Source organism: Dama dama, chromosome 9 (assembly GCF_033118175.1).
Source record: "Dama dama isolate Ldn47 chromosome 9, ASM3311817v1, whole genome shotgun sequence".
Taxonomy (NCBI): Eukaryota; Metazoa; Chordata; class Mammalia; order Artiodactyla; family Cervidae; genus Dama; species Dama dama.
The window spans coordinates 42,933,070-42,948,376 of record NC_083689.1 but is presented as its reverse complement, the minus strand read 5'-3'; the positions used below and the strand labels follow the sequence as shown (position 1 = coordinate 42,948,376).

The window sequence follows — 15,307 nt, the reverse complement described above, 5'->3', positions numbered from 1 at the left end:
CTACACTGGTCGTTCATCTTATTTTTCTTGGACCTTGAAACAGAATGTCTTCTCATTGCTCAAAGTTCCTTCCTTTGTATCCCTTAAAAGTCACATATTTTTGAAACATTGAAATGCCCTGCTTCCAGGCTAAGATCCCTGATGCTAGTGTCATCCTCTCAGGCAGCTCCTATTCTTATAATGGGGCCAGGGGAAGAAAGAAAGAGAGGAGAAGCTGCCTCTTCTCCTCTCCCTGAAGCAATTGCCTCAGTCAGAGGACAGACTGAACCAGGGCAGGTGAGATTTCAACTCCATAGCCGTCTGGAGATGGTTTATTAGACTGTTTGGAATTTTGTCTACCTGATTGGGACCAAGAGACAGGATATTTTCTGAGCCATTCTTTGCCTCTGCAAACCAGGAGCTGTGTACTTTGCCTCTGAATTTCAGAGACCGTATTGATGTCCAGATATATCTGCCTCCCCCTGAACATATTATGCCCAAAGGAGACGAAACTATTAGAAGTCTAGCCATGTCAGTCACCACAGAACCATTGCCACGGCCACTGAAAATCTTGCAAGCATTTGCAGAGTAATTCACAGACCCCACCCATTTCCTACTTGAGCAACTGCTTTTATAGTTAAACCGCTTGCAGAGGGTTTTCTGAATAAAATGAGGCTGAAAACTGCTGGTCCACACAAAAGCCTTAGGGCTCTAAGCAACTCTTTCTTTGCCCATCCTCTCTGGAGTCCTCTCCCAAGGCCAAAGGTGGGAAGCTGCCGGAGCCTGCCGGCAAACGAACCGGTCATGGATGCAATCGCCGAAATACCTAAGAAAATAAAGACTCGGAAAGATGGGGTTGAGAGGGACGGAGTCAGCTCTTGACTGAAACTGACAACCGACAACTTTATTGAGGGGTAACATACATATATATGCTAACAGGACTCACTAAATTTAGATCAAGGACATGTATACGTGCAGAATCGCAGGCATTAGTCTTCGCTCAGGAATTTTATCTTAACTCTTTAAGACTAGCAGAGCAAGGGACTAAGCCTCTTAGTATGATTACAATCAGTTAAAGATTACCTAGACATAAACCATAAACAGGAGCCTGACAATCTCGTCAGGAAAATGGGTAAAAGGTCGCTACAGCAATTTCCTTGAGGGAGGTAAGAAAGGCCAACCTGTACTTTAATAAATCAGGGGTGGTGGGACAGAGAGGGACCTCTTGATCTCTCTCAGGGCCAAGAAGGAGCCTGAGCAGTCAGGCCGGCTCCCCGCAGGAAGCCTTACACAAATGTCACAGAAGTAGAGCCCAGAATCAAGGTCATCTCCAAAACTGACTGATCCCCGTGTAACCATTGCCAAAATCCCCTCTGATCCTTACAGGCCAACTTCCTGACGACAAATTAGGCAGAATGCCCGGCCCAGGACTCACTCTCTAGCACCCTAACCAATCACTTAATGCCATCCTTCCAGCAGTATTTTTTTTTTTTTTTTTGTCTTGAGGCCATAAAAATAGGCTCCTAACCCACAAAAAGTGAGCCTGCCTGCTGTTCTAATGCTGTCCCATTGTCTCCCTTGGCTGTCAGGAGGTCAGCCGGCTGTGCTCACAGCACCCACATTACCTCTCTTGTTCTTTTTTTTTTAATAAAAGAGAACACCCCTGCTGCCAGACCATAGCTGAAATGCACAGCTGCAAATCCCAGACAAGAAATGGTAGTCCCATGGTTGTTGAATTTGTGGTCTGAATCAGAAGATTTAATGCTAAATGAAAGATACTTCTATGTCATTTGGAAGCAGGTGTCCAGAGTAACTTTCTTTTTTAAATTAATTTATTTATTTTTAATTGGAGGGTCATTGCCTTACAATATTATATTGATTACTTCCATACATCAACATGGATCAGCCATAGGTATACATATATCCCCACTCCCTTAAGTCACCCCCCCGCCTCCCACCCAATCCCAACCCTCTAGATTGTCACAGAGCACCAGCTTTGAACTCCCTGCATCATACACCAAATTCCCACTGGTTATCTTTTTCACCTATGGTAAAGTATACGTTTCAATGCTACTCCCTTCATTTGTCCCACCCTCTCCTTCCCCCGTTGTGTCCACAAGTCTGTTCTCTATGTCTGCATCTCCACTGCTGCCCTGCAAACAGGTTCATCGGTACTCTCTGTCTAGATTCCACATACACACATTAACATACAATGGTTGATTTTCTCTTTCTCACTTACTTCACTCTGTATCATTATACAGGCTCTAGGTTCATTCACACATCAGAACTGACTTCTGATGAGTTCCTCTTTATGGCTGATTGCTACTGCTACTGCTAAGTCACTTCAGTCGTGTCCGACTCTGTGCAACCCCATCCCTGATATTCTCCGGGCAAGAACACTGGAGTGGGTGGCCATTTCCTTCTCCAATGCATAAAAGTGAAAAGTGAAAGTGAAGTTGCTCAGTCATGTCCGACTCTTTGCGACCCCATGGACTGCAGCCTACCAGGCTCCTCCATTCATGGGATTTTCCAGGCAAGAGTACTGGTGTGGGATGCCATTGCCTTCTCCGTTATGGCTCAGGCATAAAAATGGCTGGAGAGGGTATGGAGAAGAGGGAACTCTCTTGCACTGTTGGTGAGAATGGAAATGGATACAAGCACAACGGAGAACAGTATGGAGATTCCTTCAAACAAATAGGAATAAAACTACCATGCATGTGTGTTAAGTTGCTTTAGTTATGTTTGACTTTTTGCAACCCTATGGACTGTAGCCTGCCAGGCTCCTCTGTTCATGGGATTCTCCAGGCAATAATTCTGGAGTGGATTCCCATGCCCTCCTCCAGGGGATTTTCCTGACCAGGGACTGAACCTGCATCTCTTATGTCTCTGCATTGGCAGGCAGGTTCTTTACAATTAGCACCACCTGGGAAGCCCCATAAACTACCATGTGACTCAAAAATCCCACTACTGGGCCTATAGTCTGAGAAAATCATAACTGAAAAAGACACATGTACCAACATTCCTTGCAACACTATCTACAATAGCTAGGATATGGAAGCAACCTAAATGTCCACCAACACATGAATGGATAAAGACGTTGTGGTACATATATGCAGTGCTCGTTGTTCTTAATAAACTCACTCCTCCTGCAACTCTGTGTCTGGAAACTCTTTTCCAGCCCACACTCAGACTGACACAACATTCTTCCCTTTGCTCCTGTTCCCTGCTTTTCTTACCTGAATCCGCGAGCCTAGTCTGGTCTAAACTGGAGGCCTGGCACTTCGCCTCATGGTCCACCCTCCAGCCTGCCCAGTTCTGGTTGTGAAGGGATGACATTTAAGCATCTTATGGGTTAAGTGTTTGCCGAAAGCTGGGGGAACATGGAAGGAGGTGGTACAAGCAAAAGAAGCTGAATCTGCTTTCCTTCCTGGACCCTGTGAATTCCTCTGAACACAGTCCCAAACCGTTTCAGGCATTTAATGGCCAGATTCGCCTTGAAAGTGGAATTCAAACATAGAAAACTTTCCAAAATGTGACTCTACAGTGCAGTCAGCAAGCAATCTTGGTATGTCTCTTGTGGAATCTGCCTAGATTCTGCTTTGGATTCCTACTCTGTGTGGGAAGAAGGCATCTTTGCAGAGGTTCACAGACCTCCGATGGGGCCTGTTAGGAGTTCCTCCTGAAGAAGCAGAAGTAGTGCTTGTGTCCGAGGAACAGTTCGACTCTGTAGGTGCCCAGGAGTGACCCTGACAAGTTGTGTCATCTCTTGTCCTTAGGAAGATTTATATGATCTTAGTCCACCTAGGGCTACAAAGTCTGACTATTGAGTGTGAGGTGTGGATTCAGGGACATCATGCCCCAGCCCACTGAGAAAAGGCCACTCCATACCAGAGTCTATCAAGTCTATCCAAGTGAGACTTGGAGTGACCCTCAAAATAAGGACCAGCCCAGCCCTGCGGAAACCTGAACAGTCTTTTTAATACTGAGGTCTTTAATTCGGTGTCTCTATGTATTCATCTGAATCCATGGCTAGTTGTCACGTTCATTGTCAGTTTTCATCTTTGCCTTGCAGTTTGTTCTTCCTAGAATGCCAGTCTCTCCTGTCCCCTCCACCTCCTTTAAGCATTTCTCAGTTTTCCTTTTTCCATCATAACATCGATTGTCTCTATATGTCAGACAGAATATTCCCAAACTAGGAAGGAGGGAGAGATTCATGACTATAGATGAAAGAATATATGCAGCACCAATTTGCAAAGAACTGAGATATTTTCTTTTTTTAAAATCCTTTATCACCTACACACTGTACAACCATTCCAAGAAACACAACACCTTCAATAACTATGCCTACGTGTATGCTCCTATTTACACCATGCCCTGTCACCAGCCCTTGGGTAACAACGTCATAAAGTGTGTGTTTGATAACTTTGTTTCATTTGTTATATTATCACTTAATATGCCTGCCTAAACCATATTTTGTTATGTTTTCTTGAGAATATATTTAAGGGTATTCTACCTTTTAAAACTTTTTTATTGATTTACAATGCTGTGTTAGTTTCAGGTGTACAGCAAAGTTCATCTGTTAAGACTTTAACATATATCCGCTCTTTATTAGATTCTTTTTCCCATATAGACCATTGCAGAGTATTGAGGAGCATTCCCTGTGCTATACAATAGATCCTTATTAGTTTTTTAGTTAACTAATTTTAATTTAGCTTTTTATTGACATATAGTTGATTTACAATGTTTCTCCAATCTCTGCTGTACAGAAAAATGACAGTTATACACATATAGACATTCTTTTTTATACATTCTTTCCTGTTATGATTTATCATAGGATATTGAATATAGTTCCCTGTGCCATATAATAGGACCTTGTTGCTTATCCATCCTATATATAATAGTTTACATCTGCTAATCCCAAATTCCCAGTACTTCCTTCGCCTGCACGCTCCCCTTGGCAGCCACAAGTCTGTTTTCTATGTTTGTGAATCTGTTTCTGTTCCATAGACAAGCTCATTTGCACCACACTTTAGGTTCCACATATAAGTGATAGCTATGGTATCTGTCTTTTGTTTTCTGACTTTGCTTAGTATGATCATCTCTATCTGCATTCATGTTACTGCAAAAGCATTATTTTGCTCTTTGATGGCAGAGTAATAGTCCTTAGATTAAATGTACAACATCTTCTATTCCTCTGTTGAGGGACATTTAGGTTGCTTCCAAGTCCTGGCTATTATAAATACTGCTGCAACAAACATTGGGGTGCATGGATCTTTTTGATTTATGGTTTTCTCCAGATATTTGCCCAGGAGTGGGGCTGCTAGATCATCAGTTCAGTTCAGTTGCTCAGTCATGTCTGACTCTTTGCCACCCCGTGGACTGGAGCACGACAGGCTTCCCTGTCTATCACCATCTCCCGGAGCTGACTCAAACTCATGTCCGAGTCGGTGATGCCATCCAACCATCGCATCCTCTGTCGTCCTCTTCTTCTCCTGCCTTCAGTCTTTTCCAGCATTAGGGTCTTTTCAAATGAGTCAGCTCTTCGCATCAGGTGGCCTAAATATTGGAGTTTTGGTTTCAAAATCAGTCCTTCCAATGAATATTCAGGACTGATTTCCTTTAAGATGGACTGGTTGGATCTCCTTGCAGCCCAAGGGACTCTCAAGAGTCTTTTCCAACAAACACAGTTCAAAAGCATTAGTTCTTCAGTGCTCAGTCTTCTTTATGGTCCAACTCTCACATCCATACATGACTATAGGAAAAATCATAGCTTTGACTAGACGGACCTTTGTCGGCAAAGTAATGTCTCTGCTTTTTAATATGCTGTCTAGGTTGGTGGTAGCTTTTCTTTCAAAAAGCAAGTGTCTTTTAATTTCGTGGCTGCAGTCACCACCTGCAGTGATTTGGGAGCCCAAGACAATAAAGTCTCTCACTGTTTCCACTGTTTCCCCATCTATTTGCCATGAAGTGATGGGACTGGATGCCATGATCTTAGTTTTTTGAATGTTTAGTTTTCAGCCAGTTTTTCCACTCTCCTCTTTCACTTTCATCAAGAGGCTCTTTAGTTCTTCGCTTTCTGCCATAAGGGTGGTGTTATCTGCATATCTGAGGTTACTGTTATTTCTCCGGCATTCTTGATTCTAGTTTGTGCTTCATCTAGCCTGTTACTTTGCATGATGTACTCTGCATGTAAGCTAAATAAGCAGGGTGATAATATACAGCCTTGACGCACTCCTTTCCCAAGATCATATGGTAGCTGTTTTTAGTTTTTTAAGGAACCTCCATACCGTTCGTCTTGCTGGCTGTAACAGTTTCCTTTCACACCCACAGTATAGGAGGGTTCCCTTTTCTCCATATGCTCTCCAGCATTTATTGTTTGTGGATTTTTTGATGATGACCATTCTGACTGGTGTGAGGTGATACCTCACTGTAGTTTTGATCCATATTTCTCTTATTTAGTGATGCTGAGCATATTTTCATGTTCTTTTTACCCATCTGTATGCATTTCTTGGAGAAATGTTTCTTTAGAAAGCCTGCCAGATACTATAAAACTCTTTGAAGAAACTATAGAAAGAACACTCTTTGATATAAACAGGATTCCACTTTTCTTTTCCTATTGTTTTTACTCACTTCTGTTTATATATTTTAAACTCAACATCGTTTTACTAAAACATAGTGTTTATTAAACTATGTACAACAATGGCAGAGAAGGCAATGGCAACCCACTCCAGTACTCTTGCTGGAAAATCCCATGGACGGAGGAGCCTGGTAGGCTGCAGTCCATGGGGTCGCTTAGAGTCAGGCACCTCTGAGTGACTTGACTTTCACTTTTCACTTTCATGCATTGGAGAAGGAAATGGCAACCCACTCCAGTGTTCTTGCCTGGAGAATCCCAGGGCCAGAGGAGCCTACTGGGCTGCTGTCTACGGGGTCGCACAAAGTCGGATGCAACTGAAGCGACTTAACAGCAGCAGCAACAGCGTAACAATGGATCATTCTTTTCAGTGCTGTAGAATTCAGTTTATTTATCCATTCTCTGTCAATATGAAGACTGCTATCAAGAACACTTTTTACATATCACCTGTACTTTTTGCACGCTGACTCCTCAGTACCATCTTTGGAGCGGAGATGCTGGGTCACAAAGTACGTGAATGTACCAGTTTATAAAATTTATCCATACTGGTTTTTCAAAGTTTCAGAGACCCTAACACTCAGTGTTGTCAAACTTTTTAAATTTTCCAATTGAATTGATATACACTGTCATCTCATTGTGCACAGATTTGCATCTGCCTCATTACTAAGGAGGCTGTTAAAGTTTCTGTGTGCTTACAGATCACATATGGTTTATTTTTTTCTTTTTCTGAGAAAGATCTTTTTATTCCTCTCTTCCACTTCCATACTAGATTGTCTTGCTTTTTCGTGTTTACCATTTAAAAAATATCTTCTTTGCATTGATTTTTAGTCTAACATGTTTGTGCAAATATCTTCTCCATGTGTCTAAAGAAATTTTTACTCCCCCTTAAGCATGTCTTTTTATGAAAAGATGCTTTTCATTTTAATGTAGTCTAAGGCACCTCATTTGTCAATCTTTTTTATAGAGCTATCATCTGGGTATCTTGTTTAAGAAATTTTTTTTACTCTAAGATCAGTTATATTTTCTTCTAGAGTTTTCCATTTGAAATTTCAGTCTTTACTCTCCTTCTAGAGTTGATTATCAGTAGTGGTAGAAGTAGAGAATCAGTAACATTCTCCATATGGATAACCAGGATAACCAATTTGTCCAGCTCCATCACTGCACAGTACCTACTTTTCTCACTGATGTGCCATATATGACTCCTATTAAACACAATTCCACACATGCTTGAGGCAAACATAAAGATCAGTGTTGTGTTCTGAGGGTCAGTTGGTTTATCTCTATGCTGGCACTGAAGTACAGTATAAAATATGCTTTGTTTATTTTCATGATGTATAAAATATACTGAAAATATACCATACATGGTATGGAAGTTCCTCCCATTTTTTCTCAAAATGTGAGTTCTAAAATATCAACGACATCTTCCTATTGTTGTTTAGTCATGAAGTCATGTCTGATCCTTTGCAACCCCATGGACTGCAGCATGACAGGCTCCTCTGTCCTCCACTATCTCCCAGAGTTTGCTCAAATTCTTCCTGAGAGAGACGCTTAGGTTAGAGACTTCCTGATGCCTCCCATTTGGGCCTCATTACCCAGGGAGCACAAAGACTTGCTAATCCTTATTCTTTACAGTGAGCACAGAAGCACACTCTGATTGCATTCCCTGGTAAAAACTTAAGTTCTGGGAAGTGTTCCTGTGCAGCATCTGCTGTTTTAATGGAAACATTTGGACCTGCCCTCTGCCTTAGAAAATCTGTTTTCTCTCTAGAGCTGGTGAGTAAGCTTACTGTATATCTGCAGTGGCCAATTCTGGCTTTGTGCTTAAAGGACGGAGGGCAGAGGTGGCTGGTAGAGAGCTGAAGTCCCAATTTCTTCTCCTTTTTTTAAATTGAAAAAGTTGTAAGAAAATTTGGAACAAGAGAATGTTTACTGCTTTCACCAATGGTAAATTATGCAATGTTTGATGCACATTGAGAGTTTTCTGATTCTAGCCTTATTATCATAGAGCTATTTTTTTTTCCTTTATTTTTATTAGTTGGTGCCTAATTACTTTACAATATTATAGTGGTTTTTGTCATACATTGACATGAATCAGCCATGGATTTATATGTATTCCCCGTCCCGATCCCCCCTCCCACCTCCCTCTTTGCCATGTTCTTAATCCATGCAGGCTATGACAAAACCACAGACTGGGTTCTCTATTGAAAAAAATCTATTTTGCTTATTTTTGGAGAATTGGAAACCACGATCAAGGCAACTATAGATTAGGTGTCTGATGAGAGCACACTTCCCAGGTGGGTGCCTTTTCTATAAAGTCATGTGACAGAAGGGTTAAGCTAGATCTCGGAGATCTCCTTTATGAGGGCACTAATCTATTCGTGATGGCTCTGCCTGCATGACCCAGGCAACTTGCAAGGGTCCATTTATTAATACAATCACTTTGAGCATTAATTTCACCCGTGAAAGTATGAGAACAACAGACGTACATAAAATCTGTCTGTTGAGGTTCAATAGACTTCCCACCCTCTCCTTAGAAAACAGTACTCTTGTCTCACTTTGACATTCATTTCAATATTCTTGAACTATAATTGTATCTCTTCCTGAGTATTCATTCAACTAGCAGTAACATCTGCTCACTTCCTTCATAAGTCATTAGTTATTAAAATCCTTAACATGTATTTATTTTATGTTTGAGAATCATGATTTTCCTTATTTTTTTAAGATTGTCCTTGCTTGATATGTAGGGTGGGGATGGAGAGCATTCAGCACACCCCTAATGGACAGAGCTCACTGGTAATTCCTGAGACAACCTTATGTGTATAAATATTTCTTAAATCACACTTTCTTGATATAACCATCCTTGCTCATAGTAAATGATAGGAGATTCCATCGATGTAATATTAATAATGTCTTTAAATTACCTCGGTTTAAGCAGATACCCATGTTTCAAAACTGTGTTGAACGGGGTAGGGAAAATTAGAGCTCTTATTTACTTCCTCTACGACTTCTTGTTACACATTTTATATTCTACCCATATCGGTCCATGAAGTGAGGTAAATAGATATCAAGCTCCCACTGGGCAGCTATACCACCATGACTGTGGTTTTGGTTGTTCTCTAAGACGTACGGGAAACAGGTTTTATAACACATGTTATGGAACATATGTCCTGGCGGTCACCACCTGGTACTCTTGGCTCTGCTTCCTGCCTCTCCCACAGGCTAGGTCCCATCCTGATTTGCTGCAGGTTATTGGAAATGAGGTCCTTCTGGAAGCCTTCTGTGCTCACTAACATCATGACCTAAGTGATTCTTCCTGCAGAATGGAAAGGTGCTGGTCTCTCTATTCAGGGGTCATGACAGTACAGACTGTCTATATTAGTTTCCCCTTGCTGTGTAACAAATTAATTCTATTATAGATCTGGAGGTGAGCAGTCAAAATGAATCTTAAGGAGCTACAATCAAAGTGTCAGCAGGGCCTGTTCTATTTGGAGGCTCCAGGAGATAATCCATTTTCTTGTCTACTTCAGCCTCTAGAAGTTGCCTGACATTCCTTGGCTCATTGCCTTTCCTCCATCTTCCTAGATCTTCACTCCAACCTCTGCTCTATTATCCTGTCTTCTTTTCAGCACATGGCCCTACCTCCATCTTGCCTGTGATTCCTGTGATTATATGTAGCCCACTTGGATAAGCCAAGATAATCTTTTCATCTGAGCATCATTAACTTAATTACCTTCAAAAACTGCTGAATACACTAAGCCTTTATTCTTGTCCTCAAATTTTTAGATGATATTTTTACCTGCAATAATCAAACATGGACAGGTTAAACATTAGGCTTTGTCTAGCAGTGAAATTAAAAACTAATGTCAAGTAAAAAGTGCTTTTTGCTATGTAAAGTAGCACACTCCCAAGTTATGGATTTCACAATGTGGACATCTTAGGGACCATTATTCTGTCCTTCACACTGTCCTGACACTTTGGACATATAAATTATCAGCATAGAAAACAGGCAGTGTCTTCTGCAATGGTGGAAACAAAAGTTACCAAGAGATACTACTCAGCCATAAAAGAAGAATGACCAAATGCAATTTGCAGCAACATGGATGGACCTAGATATTACCACACTAAGTGAACTAGGTCAGAAAGAGAAAGATGAATGTCATATGATATCACTTACACATGGAATCTAAAATATGATACAAATGAACTTATTTACAAAACAGTAACAAACTCACAGACATAGAAAACAAACTTATGCTTACCAAAGGGGGCAGAGGGGAGAGGGATAAATTAGAAATTTGCGACTAGCTGATATAAACTATTAATTGCTGTTGTTGTTCAGTCGCTAAGTTGTGTTCAACTCTTTGTGACCCCATGGACTGTAGCCCCCCAGGATCCTCTGCCAATGGGATTTTCCTGGCAAGAATACTGGAGTGGGTTGCCATTTACTCCTCTATGAGTTCTTCCCGACTCAGGGATAGAACCCATGCCTCCTGTGTCTCCTGATTTGGCAGGCAGATTCTTCACAACTGAGCCACCTAGAAATCCATATATATGTACCTGGATCACTTTGCTGTACACCAGAAACTAACACAATGTTATAAATCAACTATACTTCAATAAAATAAGCCATCAGAGAAAATAATTTAACTGTAGAGACATGAGTCTGCACGAGAGACGGGACTGGTCTGTTAAGACCATTGTGTTTTCTCAGCTAACTCTGTGTCTGTTCTGTTATTTCATTCACCTTACCTCCTTATTCTCTCTTCTTTTCCACAGATTATTCAGTTAGCTGGCATGGATCCACTCCTCTCACATCCCATGGAGAAAAATGATATGAAGCAACAGGCCTCAAAGTTTCGGTCTTGGTACAAAACATTAGTCGGTAAACTGGGGGGGATCCTCTCTCAGGTAAGCCTTGAACGTATTGTAAAAGGCATTGAGAAGGGGCAACTGAAAGAGGCGACTGATGAGATTGAGAGATCACTTCAGAGATCCAAGAATGCTACCCTGAATGTGGCTGTGATTGGGCAATCTGGTTCTGGCAAGTCCAGTTTCATCAATGTCTTGCGAGGAATTGGTCATGAAGAGGCTGGATCTGCTTCTGTTGGAGTTGTGCCAACCACCACAAAGAAAACTCCCTATCCACATCCAAAGTGTCCCCACGTGACCTTCTGGGACCTGCCTGGAACTGGGACCCCCAAATCCCTTCCAAACCCTTATCAAGAATTAGTGGGAGATGATAAGTATGACTTTTTCATCATTATTTCTTCCTCACGATTTAGCTCAAACGATGCTTTGCTGGCCCAGGAAATTCAGGAGAACGGAAAAAAATTCTACTTTGTTAGAACCAAGGTGGATAATGATTTATATAATGAAAAGAAAAGCAAACCCAGATCTTTCAAAAAGGAGACAGTCCTTCAGCAAATCCGAGACAACTGCCTGATCAATCTCAGCAAAATTGTATCTGAGCCGACTGTCTTCCTGGTGTCCAACTTTGAGCCGAAGAAGTTTGATTTCCTAAAACTGCGGGAGACAGTGCTGCAGGAGCTCCCTGATGAAAAGCGCTACACCTCTGTCCTCTTGTTGCCAAATTTGTCTGAGTCTTTCATCAAGATGAAAAGAGATATAATCAAGGAGAAGGTCTGGCTGCAAGCCTTCAAGGCAGCCATTTTGGCCTTCTTCCCCATTATGCCTCTCTGCTGTGTCTTTAACTTGTCTGAACAGGAGGAGTGCTTGAAACTTTATCAAAGCCATTTTGGTTTGGATGAGGACTCGGTCAGTCAGATTGCCCAGGAGCTGGGCACATCTGAGCAAGAGATCACCAGCCTCATGAAGTCCACAGATTTCAACTCACTTGTGGAGGATGACAGTACAATAGCCAATGTCAAGAAGTTTGCTGAAATCATTTTCTCAATTACTGGACTCCCCCAGTCTTCTGTTTTCCAGTTTTACAAAGTCTACTTTCTACATCTGAAATTCATCGATACAGTGGCGGAAGATGCTAAAAGAGTCTTGGCTAAGATTGAGGAGATGAAGTAGAGATGGGTGGACTTGCCAATGTGAATAACAAGTGAACCTCACACGCTGTGTTCTCTGAGTGGGCCAGGATCTTCTGCATACCACCAAGGCCAATGCTTCCCAATCTGAAAATATTTTCTCTCTGTTAGAGTAAGGCCATTGCTCCACATTGATACTTTACTGCTCTACAAGGGAATTTGACCATAGCCTGTTTACTGTACTCTCTGAGCTGTTTTCCTTGAATCATGATAGAAGTGTACCATGTACCTTTCATTAATCTTCCAGTGTTATGAGGTAGTTTTCTTCTGCATGATTTATTCAGATAATAAAATTTCAGCAACAATGAGGATGACTGTTATCCATTGGATTTTTATGAATTATGATCCCCTGTTATCATTATCATCATTAGGACATTATCATCTCATTGTCCTTCTCATGAAAATGAGGGAAAATACACACATTTGGGAACATGGTCAAGTGAAGAATTTAGAGAACTACATAGGAGAAATAGTTGAGAGAGAATTAGAGAAAGGGTATAGAATGTCATATTTTCAGATATTCCTGAGGATTAGGGGGAAGGAAACCAACTCAGGGTTTATATTTCCAGAACTTTTTCAACACTGGGCTAACAAGACAATATGAGGGACAAGAGATATGAAAGAGTAAAAATGAATTAGGAAGGAAAGCAAAGAATAAGTGAACTGGCAGAAGAGAGAAAATGAGTGCATTTTTCACTCACCAAATTTTATATCAAACTTCTGAAATACGACCTAGCACACATCAACATCACCTGTCTCAGTCTTAGGGATTCTCATTCCTGATGTTATAGTAATTGTAATCATATATGTGACTTTTCTTCCTTTTTCCATCACTGGTATAGGATAGACCCTGTACTGAGTAAGATATGTACATGGTGGGAGTCATCCCTCAAATTCCCATATTCTGGAGGTCCTCTCAGAGGGTGGAGGGCACTGAGATGTGGAAGAGGGCATGAGTATCCCACTATCACTTTACTCCTCCATGCTCCCCCACTGCTCAGGAGAGGATGCAGTCAGTGGGGGATGAAGGAGATCACTGTGGGTGCTGCCTCATATTTAATAGGTATGTAAAATGTTAAAAGGGAAGGAGCTTGTGACCATCTGTTATGGATGAATTGATTTTAAAAATTCTTTTGTTCCTCAATTCTTAATGTAAATCCCTGCACAGTATTTACACTCTCAGAATACAGTCTGTTTGTCAACTTGCCCCTAGACCTCATCTGTCCTTATAAAGAGCATGGATACTGAGGAAATCCTCCTTCTACCTCTACCTCATCTTGTCAATCAGATGTGGCCAACACAGGGACTCATACAATCTTCTCCTCCAGAAGTCATGACTTTCCAAGGTCCCTGGACCTTTTTACTCCATTTTGGGGGCCTTCCAACAATATTGCAAAGGACAAATCAAATGTATCTTTTGTGGGTCTCTGTGGAAACACCCTTGCTACAAAACAAGAGTTATCAAATATTTACATCTATGATTTTTATTTTCAAAGTTCCCTCTTCCCAGATAAGACAGGCAGGGTTAATGAATCTCTCCATCTGGGAAGAAAGAACTTGGGAGGAGGAAAGTAGAGAGGCAGTTCCAGTGCTTTGGTTTAATCAACATGGCCAAGGGTGAAAGGGAAGTTTCATGTACCTAACCCGGCATTCAGAAGGGACGGAATGATTTCACAGGTAGAGCAAAGTGGGGACTTGGGAGGTGGCTGAGAAGAAGAAGGAAAGTCTCAGAGTCTGGTGGGAGGGGACAGAACTTTGAGATGTCTCCAAACTGAGACCTGTGAGTCCACCTATCAATGTGCAAGCATCAGGCTTTTATAAGGGCAGCATCTGAGGTCCCTCCAGACTCTGTCAGAGGAGGCTTCTGTAGCTCCTCCAGGAGATTATATGATAGCTGACCACATTTTAGGCTTTGGGTGAACCTGTCTCATTTGGTAGCCTTCAGCTCATAGCCCGACATATCACATCAGTGTACCATACACTTCCTTGGTCCCCATACGTCTTACTCTGTGAGTACAAAACTCCTTTCATGACAGCCAGAGGGCTGGTATTAGTGAGAAAGGAAAGAGGCCTTCTTCTTCTAATTCCTGCAGCTCAGTGTTACTGGCTAAGAAATTCTTTCAGTCATCTTAAAATCTGGGTCAGTGGTAAAACAGTTCCCGTCTTGTCTTCTGTCCCAAATCACTGACTGAAAGAAAGAAGGTGAAAGTGGCTCAGTCACGTCTGACTCCTTGTGACCCCACGGACTGTCCATGGAATTCTCCAGGCCAGAATACTGGAGTGCGTAGCCTTTCCCTTCTTCAGGGTAATCTTTCCAACCCAAGGATCAAACCCAATTCTCCCGCATTGCAGATGAATTCTTTACCAGCTGAGCCACTGAGCCACAAGGGAAGCCCAAGAACACTGGAGTGGGTAGCCTATCCCTTCTCCAAGGGATCTTCCTGACCCAGGAATTGAACCGGGGTCTCCCGCACTGTGGGTGGATTCTTTACCAACTGAGCTATCAGGGAAGCCCAAATCACTGACTAGTAGATGACAAATATTTTTTGCCTTTTTATACAGTTCATGGGGTCCTCATGGTGAGTATACTGAAGTGGTTTGCCATTCCCTCCTAGAGTGGATCACATTTTGCCAGAAC

General features: G+C 41.8%; 1 protein-coding gene across 2 annotated transcripts in view; it reads left to right on the top strand.

The window, feature by feature from the left end:
• The window catches only part of LOC133062290 (T-cell-specific guanine nucleotide triphosphate-binding protein 2-like), a 28,313-nt gene extending 15,335 nt beyond the window's left edge, over nucleotides 1-12,978 (top strand). For both annotated transcript variants that reach the window (XM_061151123.1, XM_061151122.1), the window contains one exon: nucleotides 11,390-12,978. In XM_061151123.1, the coding sequence (XP_061007106.1) occupies nucleotides 11,408-12,652 (1,245 nt within the window). In that variant the 5' untranslated portion in view covers nucleotides 11,390-11,407 and the 3' untranslated portion in view covers nucleotides 12,653-12,978. The remainder of the gene's footprint in view (nucleotides 1-11,389) is intronic.
• Nucleotides 12,979-15,307: the final 2,329 nt, after the last annotated feature.